Below are 20016 nucleotides of genomic sequence, written 5' to 3'. Positions count from 1 at the left end.
GTATGATTTAAGTCAGAAATCTTCCTTTCGAGTTCAACATTGTTTGGTTTAGCTTCTTGAAGCTTCTTATTGAGAATATCAACATCCATTTGTCTGGCATTTGCCCGAAGCCATTCATTGGTCTTTTGAATTTCAAGATCTTGATTGGATTTTTCAAGATCTTGAATGGTCTTTTCAAGATTATGACATTTTTGTAATAACTTAGAATCAGGAGAGGCATTCAACTCACATTCTTTAACCAACATCTTTTCTTCATATGATTGAAAGTCTTGTTTGATAATATCATGATCAAAAAGTAATTTTGAATGTTCTTCACGAAGTTTTGAAAATTCACTTTTAGACAATGAAATACTATTTTGCAACTTTTTGTTTTTGTTGGCTAAAGACTTAATATGAGTTGTCAAGTTAGACAGAGCTAAATTAAGTGACTCTTTATCTCTAACTAATAAAAAAGTAGAGTTAAAGTTTACCTCATCATCCGGGTACTCATCATCAGTGCTTTCTGCTTCAAAAACATTGTCCTTGGCCAACCTTGCCATAAAGCAAACATTAGCAGAGAGATCTTCATTCTCATCATCGGAGAGCAATAGCCATTTGTCATCTTCAGCGAGCAAAGCATGTCCAGCTTCAACTTGTTTGGCTAAAAGCATTTTCTGCTTGTAGTACTCATAGTTCCGCTTTCGAGGTTGCTTGCAATCAATTGCAAAATGACCAGAAATTCCACAGTTGTAGCATGTTTTTGTCAGATGCTTTACCCTTCTCAACAACTTGTTTCACATAGCCTTCTTTCTTTTCAACATGCTTTGATTCAGCTGATTTAACTTGTTCATAATTTTTGGAATGATAGTGTTCCTTCTTGGGAAATGCACTTGTGGAAGAAATGCGGAGATTGTTATTTGTTGGCCTCGCTTTGTAGAATTTCTTCTTGAAATGCTTAGTTACCGCGGCAAGAGCTTGATATAGTTCATCTGAGACACCATCTCTTGTAGCCATCATATCATCACCCTCCTCATCAGATAAAGAAACAACCACCATTTGCCTTTTAAGAGCTTCAGAAACCTTCTTTTCAACAATCAATGCCAAAGGATCAGAAGATACAACTTCTGACATTCCACATAGTCCATGAATCTTTTCTTCCATAGTCTATAAGAACCACGGTAGAGAACTGGAGGTCTTGTATCGGAACCTAATGCCAATGCTTCACGAGAAGCCATTTGAAAGAGATTTGTTTTGAAACTTGAAATGAAATGAGAATTTGTAAAAATCAGGAAGTGAAACGATCTTGGTGAAGATCGTTCTAGGTGAAGATCGTTTTTGGAAGATCGTCCTAGATTTGAAGAAATAAGCATGACGATTTAATGGAAGATCGTCTTGGAAGAAATTCAGTGGAATTTGTCCAAGTATGAAATGAAATTGAAATTGAGATATGTTTTTGGATTTTTGAAAATGGGAATTGAAATTGAATTAAAGAAAATTGAAATGAAAAATGAAGGATTAGAGATTTGGAAGTAAAACGATCTTGAAGGAAGATCGTCTTTTAAGTTTCAAAGAAAATGAGACGGTCTTGAGTTGAAGATCGTCTTAGGTTCTGAGTATTTGAAGAAATTCTCTAAGTAATTTTTGAAAAATTGGACAGAGTTTCAGTATGAAATGGAGTGAAAGAAATTTGAGCAAAACCAATCAATGAGATTAGTTACCCAGGAAGTGTATGATTACCAATCACAACGACTTCAAATGATCAAACAAACCACACCAACTTTCAACAGAGACATTGAGACGATCTTGAGCAAGATCGTCCTAGGGTCAGTAAGCTGAGACGATCTTGGCAAGATCGTCTTAGCTTTCTGTTGTTCAAGATACACTTTTCAAATACTTTTTAAGTATTTGAATTGACCAAACCGATCCATTCGGATTAGTTAGCCACAATCAAACACTTCATACCACAACTACTTGCCAGAACGATCTTGTGAAGATCGTCCTACAAGCCACAACACACAAGAATGAAAATTGAAATCTCAGACACTAAGACGATTCTGAAGAAGATCGTCCTAGTGAAGATCGTCTTGGCATCATATTCTTCATCAGGAAACAAGTCATTTTCATGAACTCCATTGATGACTTCTTAAAACTTCAATATCTTTTGAATTACTTGGAGTTAGAACTTGAAATCACTTGCAAAATGTTTGTTTTCACCTCCGCAACAAATCCTTAAACAAAATTCAGCTAAAAACACAATAGAATCAAATCCTAAATTTTAGCGCCAAAAACTCAAAATTCAATCTCGAGTTGTAGATCGAATTGGAACTTGAAACTTGACAGGAATGTGTTTCAAACTATCAGGAATCTAATTGTAAACAAAAATCTATGATTTTATGCGATTTTATCGAAGAAAAATGAAGAACAAGTTATGGTTTGAAAAACGGTTTTGATTTTGAATTGTTGATGAAACTATGATTGAATTCAGTAATGGATCGATATCAGATTGATGTTTTTCTGTGATACCAAATGTAATAATACGATTTGAGCCTCGAATTCACAGATTCAATGGTAGATTTGTGTGTGTGTGTTTTTGGTGTTTTAGTGTGTGTTTCTAGAGAGAGAGGAGAAAGATTGGGATTAAATGTGTGTAAATTTTCAGGAATGAAATGGAATGGGGAAAAGGCTTATGATTTCTAAGGTGTTGAAGGGTATTTATAGTCTAACTATACAATTAAGCTAATTAACACATCTATACCTCATCCTTAAATCATTTATCTATGACTTTACAACAAGAAAGTTCACTAACTTAAATTACAATTTATCTCTATTTTTGGAATTCTAACAAAAATGTCCTTTTATTATTTAATTAATTAAAAACAAACCAACTGTAACACCCCGACTACGGCGAAAACACGAGATGCCACAGAACGACATGGTACAAAAGATTAAATGGAAAACATCATAATTAAAGTCTTAAATTCATCCCAAAATAAACGATTACATAGTTCAAATTCAATTGTTTAAAACCATTACATAAATCCAAATCCGAATTAAAAGATAATTGTTTGCATTATAAGCCTTCAAGCATCAAACAATTACAACCTCCAGAGGCAGTCCATTAGCAAACCTACTGCTCTAAACCTGAAAAGCATGAAGAAAAAGTGTCAACTACGAGAGTTGAGTGAGTTCATAGGTTTTAACTAGCAACATATATATATTAATATACCAATTATGACCAAAAATAAAGAACCACTAAGAAGGACCTTCAAATATCTTTACGAATATTCTTTTCCAAAAACGTATATTCAAATCTTAATACTCAAATCTTAGTATCCAATCATTTCAACTTCAATTTCTTTTAACCATGAGGGCAAAACATAGAAAGCTTTTTGATGAATAAAATACTTGAGCCACTACTACTACCATTTTCAAGTCCAAGCTTTATAATACTTCTTATCTTGGCACCAGCTGTCAATCAAGTGCCTTACTTATACTTGGGGTCGTGTCATGAGGACGACCGATTAAACTTACGTAGCTAGAACACCCTAATGGTCGGACTGGAAGTGATGGTCATCACGAAGGCAACCAACCTTCCACCGTTACGCTCTGGATGTGTGGACGACTCCTAGTTGCGCAACTATCTAACTACAGGCCTCCCTTAGGAGTAAATAGTAGTGTACCGAAAAGAAAACGGGTTGACAGAACTCAAGTTCATCATATAACAATTATCACTTGGAACATACGTTATAACTTCATATCATAATCATACTTATCAAGAGTCATTTCATATATCAAACTTTCTTTTAGGAAACACTTCATATATATATATATATAATAACTTTACTTATCATGCTTTTCACCCCGAAAGTTAAACGCATAAAATAGTTTGAAAGGGGGCTATGACTCACTTGATTGGAGGGTGTTAGGGGCTGATCAAGTACGTGGAATGCGCCTAGTGGTGTCGTTTCTCAAGTAAGCCTAAACCATGGTATTCAAATATACACAACGTAAGTGTGTGTTACATGAACTAGTAAACTAGATCATGAGATGTATGCTAGTAGGCTTGTCTATTTTTGGATGTTACTTAATTATGGAATCAAAGTGTATTATGATGTTCAAAATGTTTGGTTAAATTAGAATTGGTGATAAAAGTAATTTTCGCGTTATACGTTTTTGCGCGTTTATTGGAATTTCGGTAGTTTGGCTTTGATACGCATGATTTCTTTTGTATGCTTAGCTTTGTAAATTTTTATTTGACATTGGTACTGTAATATTATGAATCTTAAAATATATTTTCTGATTTATATTAATTTCCTTGATTTATTATTATTATTTAATTAATTATTTATTCCATTTATTCATTAATTAATTAAATAATTCTTTATAATTATCTTTAGGTTCTTAAATTGTCCTTAAAATTCATAGATAATTATATTATGATTACCTACTGATTATTATGCATTTAAACTTGTAAGGTTATATTTTATATATTTATTTAAGCTTTATTATTATTTATTTAATAATAGTGATTAATTAGTGATTTTAACTTAGTTATTTATTCTTAAATCATATGAAACTTGGTTCTTTTCTTGTAATTATTTTTCTATAGTAGGTTTGAGTTATTTTATCATTGGTTATGTGAATTTGTCCAAGTTCATGATTTATATAATTTATTATTGATTTAATTATCCTTTAAATCCCTTTTAAATTCATTAATTCATAAAAACACTTAGAAATCACCACAAGAGTTTTTGTCCTAAAATTCCAGGCCTTTTTGGAAGCTTATATCAACACAAATTCATATCAATTCAACCTCTCTTGTGTCTTGCTTAAATTGAGGATCTTATAATTGAAAATCGTTTACCGAAATAGTGATTTTAGCCTCATTTCTTAGGCTATTAAGGTACTTCAAAATGGATTTTCATTCTAAATTCAATATTCATAGTAAGTTCATCATATTTTGGTGGTTCAAGTCGTGATGGTGGTGGTGGTGTGATATGTGCAATTTAGTGCTTTCGGTTAATGATTATTTGACCCGAAAAGGCGATTTTTGAGCTTAATCTTGCCATGCATCAAATGACTTGAGTTTTATACTTTTAATATGTCATATTTCCAGTATGTTCATCATATTTTCATGGTCATAAAGTTATGGTGCATGTGTGTGCTCAAAATGCATTTTTACAAGCTTTCAGTTTACGATTTCAAGCATATTTTAACATGTTTTGATTCAAGCTTTATATACTTGATATTTTTGTAAATTTTTCCAGAATATTTGCATGACTTTTAACATATTTTTCAGTTGACACAAGTCTCTAACCATCTCATAATCCAAACAACAATCCAACCTTCTTAAATCTAGCATGTATGCATTTAAATCAATAATTTTTAACATAAAGCTTTATCCATCTCAAATCCATCAATATGAAAACATGTTTTTATGAAATATTCCAGAAAATATGAACATGAGATTGTAATAAACATGTCCTTCTCTTCATGCAAAAAGATTTCCTTACAACTATCAACACAACCAACACCTTTCTCATGCTAACTTTTATAGATCTAACAACACAACATAACATCCATATTTTTATGAAATTTTTCCAGAAAATATAACTTCATAATACATATTAATATGACCATCTTTCACAAGAAAAACCATATCAAAAGCTATATAATACATATCTACACTTTTGGGTCCTTAAACTAGTTGAATCCTTGGATCTTTCTTCATGGATTCTACATGCATGAGCATGACATGAAAGATCCTATCAACTTTGCCCTCATCAAGTGTGTTTTTAAAAGAAAGCATAAAGAAAACATGAGGAGATATGTGTTTTAATTGGAGGAAGTATATGGGGGAGTGGGGAGGCCGGCCTTGGGGTTGGATATTGAAGGGGTTTTCATTTTATTTTTTTTTTATAAAAGTTGTGTACATGAGGTGTATGTATATATTAGATGTAAGTATATATTTGTAAGAGTAAATTTGTAGTTGTTTATATTATAAGTTGGTTATTTTTCCTAGTGCATTTGTATGTATATATGTCGTGTATGTGTATGTGTATGTATACATTTTTGTGTTTTAACTTGTTACATGGTCCATAGGTTGCATCTTTGTATTTAATTTAAGCATATATATATATACTTATAGATTTTTAAAAACTTTTATATACTTTATGAGTTATAAATATTTTTAAGTTGTTCATTGCATTTTTATGACTAAATGTTATTTAGTTGGATTGATGGTACAATTTGTTGGATATTTATAAGGATTTCTAATCGTTATCTCAACTTGTGAGACTTATATTATTATTTATAATTTGATTAAATATTAATTAAAATTTTTTGTTCGATGGAATTTTGTTAAATTGAATTTAACACTATTAATAGCTTTAGATTACTAATTTAGGGGCATTATTTACTAGCTTCAAGTATACTATGGCTTGCGGGAACATAGACAACCTAACTAGCACGTATCTATAATAATCCAAACAACAATCCAAACAATATGAAAACCATCTCATTATTTACTAGTCTCTAACCATCTCATAATCCAAACAACAATCCAACCTTCTTAAATCTAGCATGTATGCATTTAAATCAATAATTTTTAACATAAAGCTTTATCCATCTCAAATCCATCAATATGAAAACATGTTTTTATGAAATATTCCAGAAAATATGAACATGAGATTGTAATAAACATGCCCTTCTCTTCATGCAAAAAGATTTCCTTACAACTATCAACACAACCAACACCTTTCTCATGCTAACTTTTATAGATCTAACAACACAACATAACATCCATATTTTTATGAAATTTTTCCAGAAAATATAACTTCATAATACATATTAATATGACCATCTTTCACAAGAAAAACCATATCAAAAGCTATATAATACATATCTACACTTTTGGGTCCTTAAACTAGTTGAATCCTTGGATCTTTCTTCATCGATTCTACATGCATGAGCATGGCATGAAAGATCCTATCAACTTTGCCCTCATCAAGTGTGTTTTTAAAAGAAAGCATAAAGAAAACATGAACTTTTAATAAAATCTTTGAATATACACAAGAACAAAATAAATCTAGTAAAGAGGAATGATATATACCCTTGAAGAACACTTTGAGATGATGAAAAAGAGGGCAGAAAAATCGTGACCCAAGAAGCTCCAATAACCCTTGATTCAACCTTAAAACAACCCTTAATATGAAGCTTAATTTAACCTTTAATTAATCTATTCTAACCCTTATTATTTATATATGTTAAAATTGATTTTTGTTTGCCTTTTCTTGCTTGAAATTTGCCGAAAATGAAGAGAGGAAGGAAGAGAGAAAAGTGATTTTTGGAGTGTAAGAATGTATGTGTGTGTGTTGGGAGTGTAAGAGTTTTGGGTGTTATGGTGTATGGGGAGTATAAGGAGATATGTGTTTTAATTGGAGGAAGTATATGGGGGAGTGGGGAGGCCGGCCTTGGGGTTGGATATTGAAGGGGTTTTCATTTTTTTTTTTTTTATAAAAGTTGTGTACATGAGGTGTATGTATATATTAGATGTAAGTATATATTTGTAAGAGTAAATTTGTAGTTGTTTGTATTATAAGTTGGTTATTTTTCCTAGTGCATTTGTATGTATATATGTCGTGTATGTGTATGTGTATGTATACATTTTTGTGTTTTAACTTGTTACATGGTCCATAGGTTGCATCTTTGTATTTAATTTAAGCATATATATATATATACTTATAGATTTTTAAAAACTTTTATATACTTTATGAGTTATAAATATTTTTAAGTTGTTCATTGCATTTTTATGACTAAATGTTATTTAGTTGGATTGATGGTACAATTTGTTGGATATTTATAAGGATTTCTAATCGTTATCTCAACTTGTGAGACTTATATTATTATTTATAATTTGATTAAATATTAATTAAAATTTTTTGTTCGATGGAATTTTGTTAAATTGAATTTAACACTATTAATAGCTTTAGATTACTAATTTAGGGGCATTATTTACTAGCTTCAAGTATACTATGGCTTGCGGGAACATAGACAACCTAACTAGCATGTATCTATAATATATAAAAAGTAGGGTTGTTACATCCTTACCCCTTTAGAAGAATTCCGTCCCGGAATTTGAGTTTGCTCAGGGAGTAAGTGCGGATATTTCTCACGTACGAAGTCCTCACGTTCCCATGTAAATTCAGGTCCACGTTTCGTATCCCATCTGACTTTAACGATAGGGATTTTGCTTCTCTTAAGGCGCTTCTCATCGCGGTCAAGAACTTCTATTGGCTCCTCGCGAAATTGGAGCTTATCTTCCACTCGTAGTTCCTCGTGTGGAACTACTTTCGAATCATCCGCCACGCATTTCATCAAATTTGACACATGAAAAGTGTCATGAACATCTCCCAATTCTTGGGGTAACTTCAACTTATAGGCCACGGGGCCTATTCTAGCCACAATTTCAAATGGCCCAATGTATCGAGGACTCAACTTTCCTCTCTTACCGAACCTCACGGTTCCTTTCCATGGCGACACTTTCAAGAGTACTTTGTCGCCAACTTGAAACTCTAGCGGCTTCCTCCTTTGATCCGCGTAACTCTTTTGCCGATCCCTCGCGGCTTTTAGCTTTTCTTTAATGATAGCTACCTTGTCCGTTGTCTCTTGGACAAAGTCAACGGTAGCTAGACTTCTTTCACCCGTTTCTATCCAACACATGGGTGATCTACACTTGCGTCTGTATAAAGCTTCAAACGGTGCGCATTGTATGCTAGAATGATAGCTATTATTATAAGTAAACTCCGCATACAGCAAGTGTTCGTCCCAATTTCCACTAAATTCTAGTGCACATGCCCTTAACATATCTTCTAACGTTTGAATCGTTCGCTCACTTTGTCCATCCGATTGAGGGTGGTAAGCCGTGTTTAATGCTAAGGTAGTGCCCATCGCCTCTTCTACGTGTCCCCAAAAGCGTGAGGTAAATCTACCATCCCTATCGGATATAATGTTCAAGGGCACACCATGTAAAGTTACAATCCTTTGAATGTATAAACGAGCTAGACGTTCAGTGTCCCATGCTTCTTTGATTGGGATGAAGTGGGCTGATTTTGTAAGGCGGTCGACAATCACCCATATGGCATCATGTCCTTTCTTCGTTCGAGGTAATTTCGTCACCAAATCCATAGCTATTTCTTCCCATTTCCACTCGGGGATTTCGGGTTGCTTTAAAATTCCCGATGGCTTTTGGTTCTCGGCCTTAACCATCGCACAAGTCATGCATCGGCTCACATATCGGGCAACATCACCCTTCATTACGGGCCACCAATAATCTCTCCTTAGACCTTGATACATCTTATCCGCACCCGGATGAATCGAATACTTCGTATTATGAGCCTCATTCATAAGTATATCTCGTAAGCCATTTATCTTTGGTACCCAAGCTCTTCCTTTGAAGTATAAAATACCTTCGTCATCCCTGTCAAATCTCATTTCCATACCACTCAATGCTTCTTTTTCAATGTTCTTCCCTTCAAAAGCCTTTGCTTGAGCTTCTAAGAAACGAACTCTTAGAGACATTTTCACTCGTAAGTGATTGATCCTTGCTCTCAGTGCCTTAGTATTCACCTTCCTACTAAGCGCATCGGCAACAACATTCGCCTTCCCTGGATGGTACTTAATTTCGCACTCATAGTCATTTAGTAGCTCCATCCATCTCCTTTGCGTCATATTCAACATCTCTTGATCAAAGATGTGTTGCAAGCTCTTATGGTCAGTAAATATGGTGCATTTAGTGCCATAGAGATAGTGTTTCCATATCTTCAAAGCAAATACCACGGCTCCTAACTCCAGATCGTGCGTCGAATATTTCTTTTCATGTGGCGTCAATTGCCTAGACGCGTACGCGATGACCTTGTCTCTTTGCATAAGCACACATCCAAGTCCTTTATTTGATGCATCACAATACACTACAAATCCTTCCATTCCATCCGGCAACGCTAGTATGGGTGCTTCACACAACATATTCTTAAGCGTTTGGAACGCTTTCTCTTGTTATTCACCCCACATGAATTCTCTTGACTTTCGGGTCAATTGGGTCAGAGGTACCGCAATTTTAGAGAATCCTTGAATGAATCTTCGATAATAACCTGCCAATCCTAGGAAGCTACGCACTTCCGTTGGCGTCTTTGGTGCCTCCCACTTCTTAATCGCTTCTATCTTAGACGGATCGACATGAATTCCTTCTTCGTCCACAAGATGTCCAAGGAATTGAACTTGACGGAGCCAAAATTCACACTTAGAAAACTTAGCATACAACTTCTCGTCTCTAAGTAATTGCAATATTATTCTTAAATGCTTCTCATCTTCATCCTTACTACGAGAATATATCAAAATATCATCAATGAATACTATGACGAATTTGTCCTACAAATTCGGTTCATTAGGTCCATGAAAACGGCTGGCGCATTTGTAAGACCAAATGGCATCACTAGAAACTCATAATGTCCATAGCGAGTTCTAAAAGCTGTTTTAGGTACATCTTCACCTCGTACCCTCAACTGATGGTAGCCGGACCTAAGATCTATCTTCGAGAAATACGACGCTCCTTGCAATTGATCGAACAAATCGTCTATTTGCGGCAGTGGATATCTATTATTGATCGTTAACTTATTCAATTCTCTATAATCGATACACATCATCAAAGATCCATCTTTCTTTTTGACAAATAGAATTGGCGCACCCCATGGCGAAGAACTAGGTTGGATCAAACCTTTATCAAGCAACTCTTGCAATTGCTCAGAGAGTTCTCGCATTTCGGAGGGCGCTAACCTATACGGTGCTTTAGCTACGGGGGCTGCCCCGGGAACTAAATCAATCGTGAACTCTACTTGTCTCGTAGGGGGGAGTCCAGGTAGCTCGTCCGGAAACACGTCGAGAAAATCTCTAACCACTTTCACCTTTTGAGGATCCTTGTCTTTCACTCGCTTATCCACTACTTGTGCTAAGTACGTGTGATATTCCGTACGTAAATACTTCCTCACCTTTATGGACGACACTAATTTGGGCTGAACTCCCGTCTTATGGCCTTGAACTATAAGCACCTCACCATTTTCTAATGGAATTCTAATTATCTTTTCATGGCAAAGTATCTCAGCACGCATTTTAGACAACCAATCCATTCCTACTATCACATCAAAGCTTCCTATTTCTATGGGAATCAAGTCTATACTATAATCTTTTTCATCTAGTGTCATCTTACAATCAGAAACAATTTCCCTAGTTTCATATTCATCTCCATTTGCATATTCAATAAGGTAAGTTTCATCAAGCTCGCTAGATTTCTTATCAATCATATCCTTAAATTCAAAAGAGATAAAACTTCTTTCGGCTCCAGAATCAAACAACATAGAGGCATAAACATTATTTAATGGAAACGTACCTACGATGACATTAGGGTCATCCCGTGCCTCATTCACGCCCATTGCGTACACCCTTCCTCTTGCTTGCCCTCCTTGATTTCCACGGTTTCCTTGATTGTTGTTATCTTGATTTCCCACATTAGCTTCATTCCCAACATGTCCTCTATTCCCACCATTTCCTTGATTCACTCGATTTCCGTTGTTGCCCCGATTTGCTTGATTCCCACGATTGCCAACATTCCTAAAGTTGCCACGGTTGTTGTTTGCATTTCCTCGTCCTCCTTGAGCTCGCCCCAATCTAGGACAAGCGTTTCTCCAATGATCAATACTTCCACATTCGTGACATCCCCTTGCTCCACTTCGGCAAGTGGCAGCAAGGTGTCCAAATTGGTGGCAATTCGGGCACTGCTTACATTCTCCTCGGTGATGGTTGCCACAACGGTTACATCTTGGCGGCATACCATCATTTGGGTTGGGCTTGGCATCAACAACACCATAGTTTCTTGCTACCTTTTGCCTCTTATCCGGCGCATTCCCTTTGCGATCACCAAACCGACTTCCTCCTCCTTGTTTCGAGCTCGCTTCACCTCGCGAGTACTTCCCGGTCCTAACCAAGTCATTAACCAACTTTGTCGACAAACTCATAGCTTCCTCAAGTGTGGCTGGGTTTGCCGCCGTGACCATCAACCTCACTTCTTGTACCAATCCATAAATAAACCTCTCAACTTTCTTGGTTTCGGCGTTCACCATGTCCGGCACTAGCACACACAGCTCATGAAAGCGAATCGCATACGCCTCCAACTCCATTCCTTTCATGGCATGGTTCCAAAACTCAATTTCCAACTTTTGGACGACAGGTCTAGGGCAATACTCCCTTTTCATTTCCTCCTTGAGCTGCTCCCAGGTCAAAGCATTCATCGTGGCGGCACCCCTCGTGGTGACTTGGAGGTTCCACCATGTGAGTGCCCTCCCTTGGAGCTTACTTGCCGCAAACTTGACGCGGTCGGCTGGCGCACAATCGATGATGTTTAGGACTGCCTCCATGCTTTGAAACCAAGTAAGTAACCCAACGGGACCCTCCGTCCCATAGAACTCTTTGGGGTTACAAGACGTAAAAGTCTTGTAAGCATTTCGGTCATTGGCGTTTCCTCCACCTTCTTGCCTTCTTGCCATGTTGATGGTAGCAGTCACGTTCTCAGCAATTTGAGTGGCAATGTTCGGCATGGCAGCATTGATTTGTTGAGATATGAGTGTCGCTAACTCAGCCCTTCGCCGAGCTTCTTTCTCTTGGCGTCTAACCTCAGCACTTGCCTTAGTGTCAAACCTTCTTGGTGCCATTTCTCTACAAAGGAGAACATAGTTTAGTTATTCGCATATAGAATTATAAGCCATAAACCCGATACACAACCTTTGATCACACTCGAATAACGCCTAAGTTTCCTATCGTATGGAGGTTTCGTTTGCACCTATAGGTCTGTATATATCTCCATTCATATTCCATTTATTAATCGCGTCACACACGTCCGTATGAATAGCTTAAGCGGTTAGACAACTTAAATCATGTCAACCATGTTTTTATTTTACTTCTGAAAATTTCCAGAACCTAAGTACACACTTGGAGCACGAATTAGTGGTTCAAGACGGATGATCTGGGCAAAACTCATAAAATATGAAATGTAGCCCAGTGAGTTAGCTTTCTCCTCCAACTGGTTTCAGGTCAAAAGGATACTCAGAGCTCCAGATATGGCCGTTATACCAAAAGTGGCCAGAACTGATTTCCTACTGTGATATTCGTTTTGCGATAGCGATAATTATAACATAACGGAGGTAACACATCAAATATCCATAACAAACACATAGCATTCATTCATATTCATCAAAATATGTTTCTCAAAACTTGCTACATGTAAAAGATGATGTACCAATCATCACAACAAAATAAAAGTTCCACAGATCGAACATAAACGAAATTGTTCACAAGTACAACCAAATGACAACCAAGAAAAACTAACGGGTCTATCCCCTAAACATGAATGCCGCCAACAACGTGCACACTACAGCAAGGACACAACCCATTACAAAGATCACTTCTCCAATCCGGCGCGCTCCATCAACCGCCATCCCTGCATCATCTCCCATTCGCCTCATCACGCCAATGGCTCTTTCCATGGTGACTTCTTGATGTCGGACTCTTACCCTTGTATCTCTTAGCCCTTCGGCTATATCCCACACCCTCTCCCTTTCTTCCCGAGTCATTCCCATGGGAGGTGGAGGAGGCACTCCATAAACGGGATGGTGAAGGTTTTCTCCATGTCTTTGGCCGAAGTGGTAAGGATGGTTGTGAGGAAGGCGTGGAGGTAAGTATGGATCATGGGCTGGAATTTGCCCTTCATTTGGGTTCCTTGCCACGTCTTGTCTTGGCGGTGGGGGAGCTCTAGGGGCTGGTGGTGAAGGTGGTGGTGAAGGCGAACGGCGTGCGGGTCGGTTTGAAGCAATGCTCTAGGTACCTTCCCTCTCTTCATCTTCTTCTTCATTAGGCCCTATCTCTGGTCTTCCAACATACCCTTGACCGGGCACATAAGTATAATTGATAGGGCCAAGATTTACACGCACAGGGCTATGGACGCATTCGTGCTGTACGGCGAATGCGGGGTCCTACTTGTGCCGGTGGCTGTTGAGGTCGTTCTTGTTCTTGTCGTCCTCCTTCTTCTTCCATTCGATCCACTACTCCATGCATATTTCTTGGTCTAGGGGCTGATCCGGAAGCTCCGTTTGCTTGTGACATGGTGTTCCTACACAAGTTACACAAGGTGTAAGATGACGACTCGATTAGACGCCTAGACGACCACGAACGACCGACTCGACCATAGACGACACACGTGGCAACTTGTGGACAGCGAGACGACTTGACGAACCGACTAACCGACTCAACCACGACTCACAAGCTTGATGACGAATGACGACATGCCCAACCATAACCAATGTAAGCAACAACGACCAATACTACTACCGACGATCGATCTTGACTTTCAATGACAAACATAGCCCTTTATAATTGACGTAAAGACTACAAATCGACTTGTGGATAGCTCTCATGTATTAAATCTAAGTAGGCAAAGTAATACTAGCCAAGCGGGGGAATAACTAAGGGTTCTAATAAGTAATGCAAACATCGGATTTGGTTATGTGCCTTTTGTACCAAGAATCATTTTTAAAGCTTATTTTCAAAAGACTCATTTTTGAACATTTCTTAGACAATGAATTAGATCACTCCATGTTGCATCCTTAGCTCGTCGTAGTTGGCCACCCTACGCTTTGCTAAGGCGAACACTTTGGGATCGAACTTATTCTTTAAGAGATGTTCGACTCAAATTTTGAAAATACGTAGGTTATAGTAAAAATTCTCTATAACACTCTGATACCATTTTTCTGTAACACCCCGACTACGGCGGAAACACGAAATGCCACAGAACGACATGGTACAAAAGATTAAATGGAAAACATCTAATTAAAGTCTTAAATTCATCCCAAAATAAACGATTACATAGTTCAAATTCAATTATTTAAAACCATTACATAAATCCAAATCCGAATTAAAAGATAATTGTTTGCATTACAAGCCTTCAAGCATCAAACAATTACAACATCCAGAGGCGGTCCATTAGCAAACCTACTGCTCTAAACCTGAAAAGCATGAAGAAAAAGTGTCAACTACGAGAGTTGAGTGAGTTCATAGGTTTTTAACTAGCAACATATATATATTAATATACCAATTATGACCAAAAATAAAGAACCACTAAGAAGGACCTTCAAATATCTTTACGAATATTCTTTTCCAAAAACGTATGTTCAAATCTTAGTATCCAATCATTTCAACTTCAATTTCTTTTAACCACGAGGGCAAAACTTAAATAGCTTTTCGATGAATAAAATACTTGAGCCACTACTACTACCATTTTCAAGTCCAAGCTTTATAATGCTTCTTATCTTTGCACCAGCTGTCAATCAAGTGCCTTACTTATACTTGGGGTCGTGTCATGAGGACGACCGATTAAACTTACGTAGCTAGATTACCCTAATGGTCGGACTGGAAGTGATGGTCATCACGAAGGCAACCAACCTTCCACCGTTACGCTCTGGATGGGTGGACGACTCCTAGTTGCGCAACTATCTAACTACAGGCCTCCCTTAGGAGTAAATAGTAGTGTACCGAAAAGAAAACGGGTTGACAGAACTAAAGTTCATCATATAACAATTATCACTTGGAACATACGTTATAACTTCATATCATAATCATACTTATCAAGAGTCATTTCATATATCAAACTTTCTTTCAAGAAACACTTCATATATATATATATATATAATAACTTTACTTATCATGCTTTTCACCCCGAAAGTTAAACGCATAAAATAGTTTGAAAGGGGGCTATGACTCACTTGATTGGAGGGTATTAGGGGCTGATCAAGTACGTGGAATGCACCTAGTGGTGTCGTTCCTCAAGCAAGCCTAAACCATGGTATTCAAATATACACAACGTAAGTGTGTCTTACATGAACTAGTAAACTAGATCATGAGATGTATGCTAGTAGGCTTGTCTATCTTTGGTTGTTACTTAATTATGGAATCAAAGTGTATTATGATGTTCAAAATGTTTGGTTAAATTAGAATTGGTGATAAAAGTAGTTTTCGCGTTATACGTTTTTGCGCGTTTATTGGAATTTTGGTAGTTTGGCTTTGATACGCATGATTTCTTTTGTATGCTTAGCTTTGTAAATTTTTATATGACATTGGTACTGTAATATTATGAATCTTAAAATATGTTTTCTGATTTATATTAATTTCCTTGATTTATTATTATTTAATTAATTATTTATTTCATTTATTCATTAATTAATTAAATAATTCTTTATAATTATCTTTAGGTTCTTAAATTGTCCTTAAAATTCATAGATAATTATATTATGATTACCTACTGATTATTATGCTTTTAAACTTGTAAGGTTATATTTTATATATTTATTTAAGCTTTATTATTATTTATTTAATAATAGTGATTAATTAGTGATTTTAACTTAGTTATTTATTCTTAAATCATATGAAACTTGGTTCTTTTCTTGTAATTATTTTTCTATAGTAGGTTTGAGTTATTTTATCATTGGTTATGTGAATTTGTCCAAGTTCATGATTTATATAATTTATTATTGATTTAATTATCCTTTAAATCCCTTTTAAATTCATTAATTCATAAAAACACTTAGAAATCACCACAAGAGTTTTTGTCCTAAAATTCTAGGCCTTTTTGGAAGCTTATATCAACACAAATTCATATCAATTCAACCTCTCTTGTGTCTTGCTTAAATTGAGGATCTTATAATTGAAAATCGTTTACCGAAATAGTGATTTTAGCCTCATTTCTTAGGCTATTAAGGTACTTCAAAATGGATTTTCATTCTAAATTCAATATTCATAGTAAGTTCATCATATTTTGGTGGTTCAAGTCGTGATGGTGGTGGTGGTGTGATATGTGCAATTTAGTGCTTTCGGTTAATGATTATTTGACCCGAAAAGGCGATTTTTGAGCTTAATCTTGCCATGCATCAAATGACTTGAGTTTTATACTTTTAATATGTCATATTTCCAGTATGTTCATCATATTTTCATGGTCATAAAGTTATGGTGCATGTGTGTGCTCAAAATGCATTTTTACAAGCTTTCAGTTTACGATTTCAAGCATATTTTAACATGTTTTGATTCAAGCTTTATATACTTGATATTTTTGTAAATTTTTCCAGAATATTTGCATGACTTTTAACATATTTTTCAGTTGACACAAGTCTCTAACCATCTCATAATCCAAACAACAATCCAACCTTCTTAAATCTAGCATGTATGCATTTAAATCAATAATTTTTAACATAAAGCTTTATCCATCTCAAATCCATCAATATGAAAACATGTTTTTATGAAATATTCCAGAAAATATGAACATGAGATTGTAATAAACATGTCCTTCTCTTCATGCAAAAAGATTTCCTTACAACTATCAACACAACCAACACCTTTCTCATGCTAACTTTTATAGATCTAACAACACAACATAACATCCATATTTTTATGAAATTTTTCCAGAAAATATAACTTCATAATACATATTAATATGACCATCTTTCACAAGAAAAACCATATCAAAAGCTATATAATACATATCTACACTTTGGGTCCTTAAACTAGTTGAATCCTTGGATCTTTCTTCATGGATTCTACATGCATGAGCATGACATGAAAGATCCTATCAACTTTGCCCTCATCAAGTGTGTTTTAAAAGAAAGCATAAAGAAAACATGAGGAGATATGTGTTTTAATTGGAGGAAGTATATGGGGGAGTGGGGAGGCCGGCCTTGGGGTTGGATATTGAAGGGGTTTTCATTTTATTTTTTTTTTATAAAAGTTGTGTACATGAGGTGTATGTATATATTAGATGTAAGTATATATTTGTAAGAGTAAATTTGTAGTTGTTTATATTATAAGTTGGTTATTTTTCCTAGTGCATTTGTATGTATATATGTCGTGTATGTGTATGTGTATGTATACATTTTTGTGTTTTAACTTGTTACATGGTCCATAGGTTGCATCTTTGTATTTAATTTAAGCATATATATATATATAGATTTTTAAAAACTTTTATATACTTTATGAGTTATAAATATTTTTAAGTTGTTCATTGCATTTTTATGACTAAATGTTATTTAGTTGGATTGATGGTACAATTTGTTGGATATTTATAAGGATTTCTAATCGTTATCTCAACTTGTGAGACTTATATTATTATTTATAATTTGATTAAATATTAATTAAAATTTTTTGTTCGATGGAATTTTGTTAAATTGAATTTAACACTATTAATAGCTTTAGATTACTAATTTAGGGGCATTATTTACTAGCTTCAAGTATACTATGGCTTGCGGGAACATAGACAACCTAACTAGCACGTATCTATAATATATAAAAAGTAGGGTTGTTACACCAACCCTTAACCCCCTTCAAGTTTTGATCTTTGTAACTAATAGATCACATATGTGGCTCGTGATACTACTATTAGAATATGTACACATAAACATATAACAATTTACAAGCACGTAGCGGAAAAAAACGTATATGCAATAATATTAATTACCAAAGAGAAAATCGAAATTGTACCTTTGCACAAAGCTTCCAATAATATTATTAATAAGATTATTATTATTATTATTTAGGGTTTAAAGTAAAATCTCTCTACAATTGCACACTAGACACCCCTATACCGTATGCTACTACCCCGATCAAGAACTAAACAATCCTTTGTTTATAAACCTTTGTTTTGCTTCTGTTGAACCACTAGAAGAAAACAAGACTTTGTTGCCATTGAACCAAAACACAATCCATATTAATACAAGATTAAATATATTAAATGGTGTAAATTCTAGTATTGAACAAAGTCAATATTTAGAATTTGGTTTGATGTTTTGTTCGACCGAACTAAAAGAAGGTTAAGAGGGGAATTGTTTTAGGGTTTTTTTACAATTCTAATTGTCTTACAAAACCCTTAAACCTTAACCCCTATTTATATGGATTTAATTACTTGGTGACGAAGTTTGATAGGGATTAGGAAACCCCCTCTATAAGGAATTAGAGCCCAACTCTAATTTCCTTACTTTAATATACTAATTATTAATATAGAGTTACCGTGTCATTTCGTGTGACCCTGCATAATTAAATTATTTCCGGACATACATTTATAATTAACATGATCACAACCCAACATGAGGGGCATGGGTCATGGTGTGATCATGTCCACTCGATCTGTTAATCACTTGAATATCTCAACGTGATTCATATCACGTTGAGTTTGTCCTTTATTGTTTTTAACTTCAGTGTGATCACTGCATGTGAAAAGTGTCCAGTGTGATGTTAACCTGAAATAGTGGCGTAGCATATATATATATATGATATGTAAGAGAATTAAGTAATAGATTAAATTGAGATTTAATCTATAGATTTGGGTTATCAAAAGTTTGTTCCGAAAAATCCATATTTGACACCAAAATACACAAGACTCGTAATCACCCAAGAAGGGATCAACACACGATCTAATATCGGGACTGAAAGTCCCTTTGCCACCGGATCAAACGAGATTAAGTAACTAATGTATAAGTGCGGAAATTCTTATACAAAAGCATGAAAAACAACACGAACACGAATATGAATAAACTGGAACTATATATTACTTCGGTAAATGCAATTACAAGTAACACACCAAGTTCGAAATACGAAAATATGAAAAACAAATGACTGAAGATTCCACAAGTTGCAACCAAACTCTCTCTCTCTCTCTCTACCGAAACCTAAACTTACATCTATATATATAGCCTTAAACATGGACTGGACCGGGTCGAAGTCTGATCAGTCGGGCTCATGTAGGTCGAGCTCAACCAAGTCAACACAAGTTTGACTAATTTGAGCTCGTGTAGGTCGAGCTTGACCAAGTCAACAAAAGTTTGACCGGGTCAACACGAGTTTGACTGACATGAATTCAACTTATTACATGCGAAAACATAACGTTCATTACAAGTACAT

The 20016-nt window shown here is 35.3% G+C and overlaps 1 protein-coding gene across 1 annotated transcript; it reads right to left on the bottom strand.

The window, feature by feature from the left end:
- Positions 1-10032: 10032 nt before the first annotated feature.
- Positions 10033-12737, bottom strand: LOC122583295. The gene is made up of 3 exons (XM_043755715.1): positions 11424-12737; positions 10518-11336; positions 10033-10404 (listed from the first exon to the last, which is right to left on the bottom strand). The coding sequence occupies exons 1-3, from the start codon at positions 12735-12737 to the stop codon at positions 10033-10035; spliced, it is 2505 nt and encodes an 834-aa protein (XP_043611650.1).
- Between the last annotated feature and the right edge of the window lie 7279 nt (positions 12738-20016).

The sequence above is a fragment of the Erigeron canadensis genome, chromosome 9, assembly GCF_010389155.1.
Source record: "Erigeron canadensis isolate Cc75 chromosome 9, C_canadensis_v1, whole genome shotgun sequence".
NCBI classification, from domain to species: Eukaryota; Viridiplantae; Streptophyta; class Magnoliopsida; order Asterales; family Asteraceae; genus Erigeron; species Erigeron canadensis.
Note: the sequence above shows the minus strand (reverse complement) of the source record. Positions and strands in the feature narration are given on the sequence as shown.

Coding starts and splice junctions, on each gene's coding strand:
- LOC122583295 (XM_043755715.1), bottom strand. CDS start 12,737: ATGGCACCAAGAAGGTTTGACACTAAGGCAAGTGCTGAGGTTAGACGC. Junction 11,337..11,423: donor GGGATGACCCTAATGTCATC/GTAGGTACGTTT, acceptor TTTGAATTTAAG/GATATGATTGATAAGAAATC. Junction 10,405..10,517: donor TGAGGGTACGAGGTGAAGAT/GTACCTAAAACA, acceptor CCGAATTTGTAG/GACAAATTCGTCATAGTATT.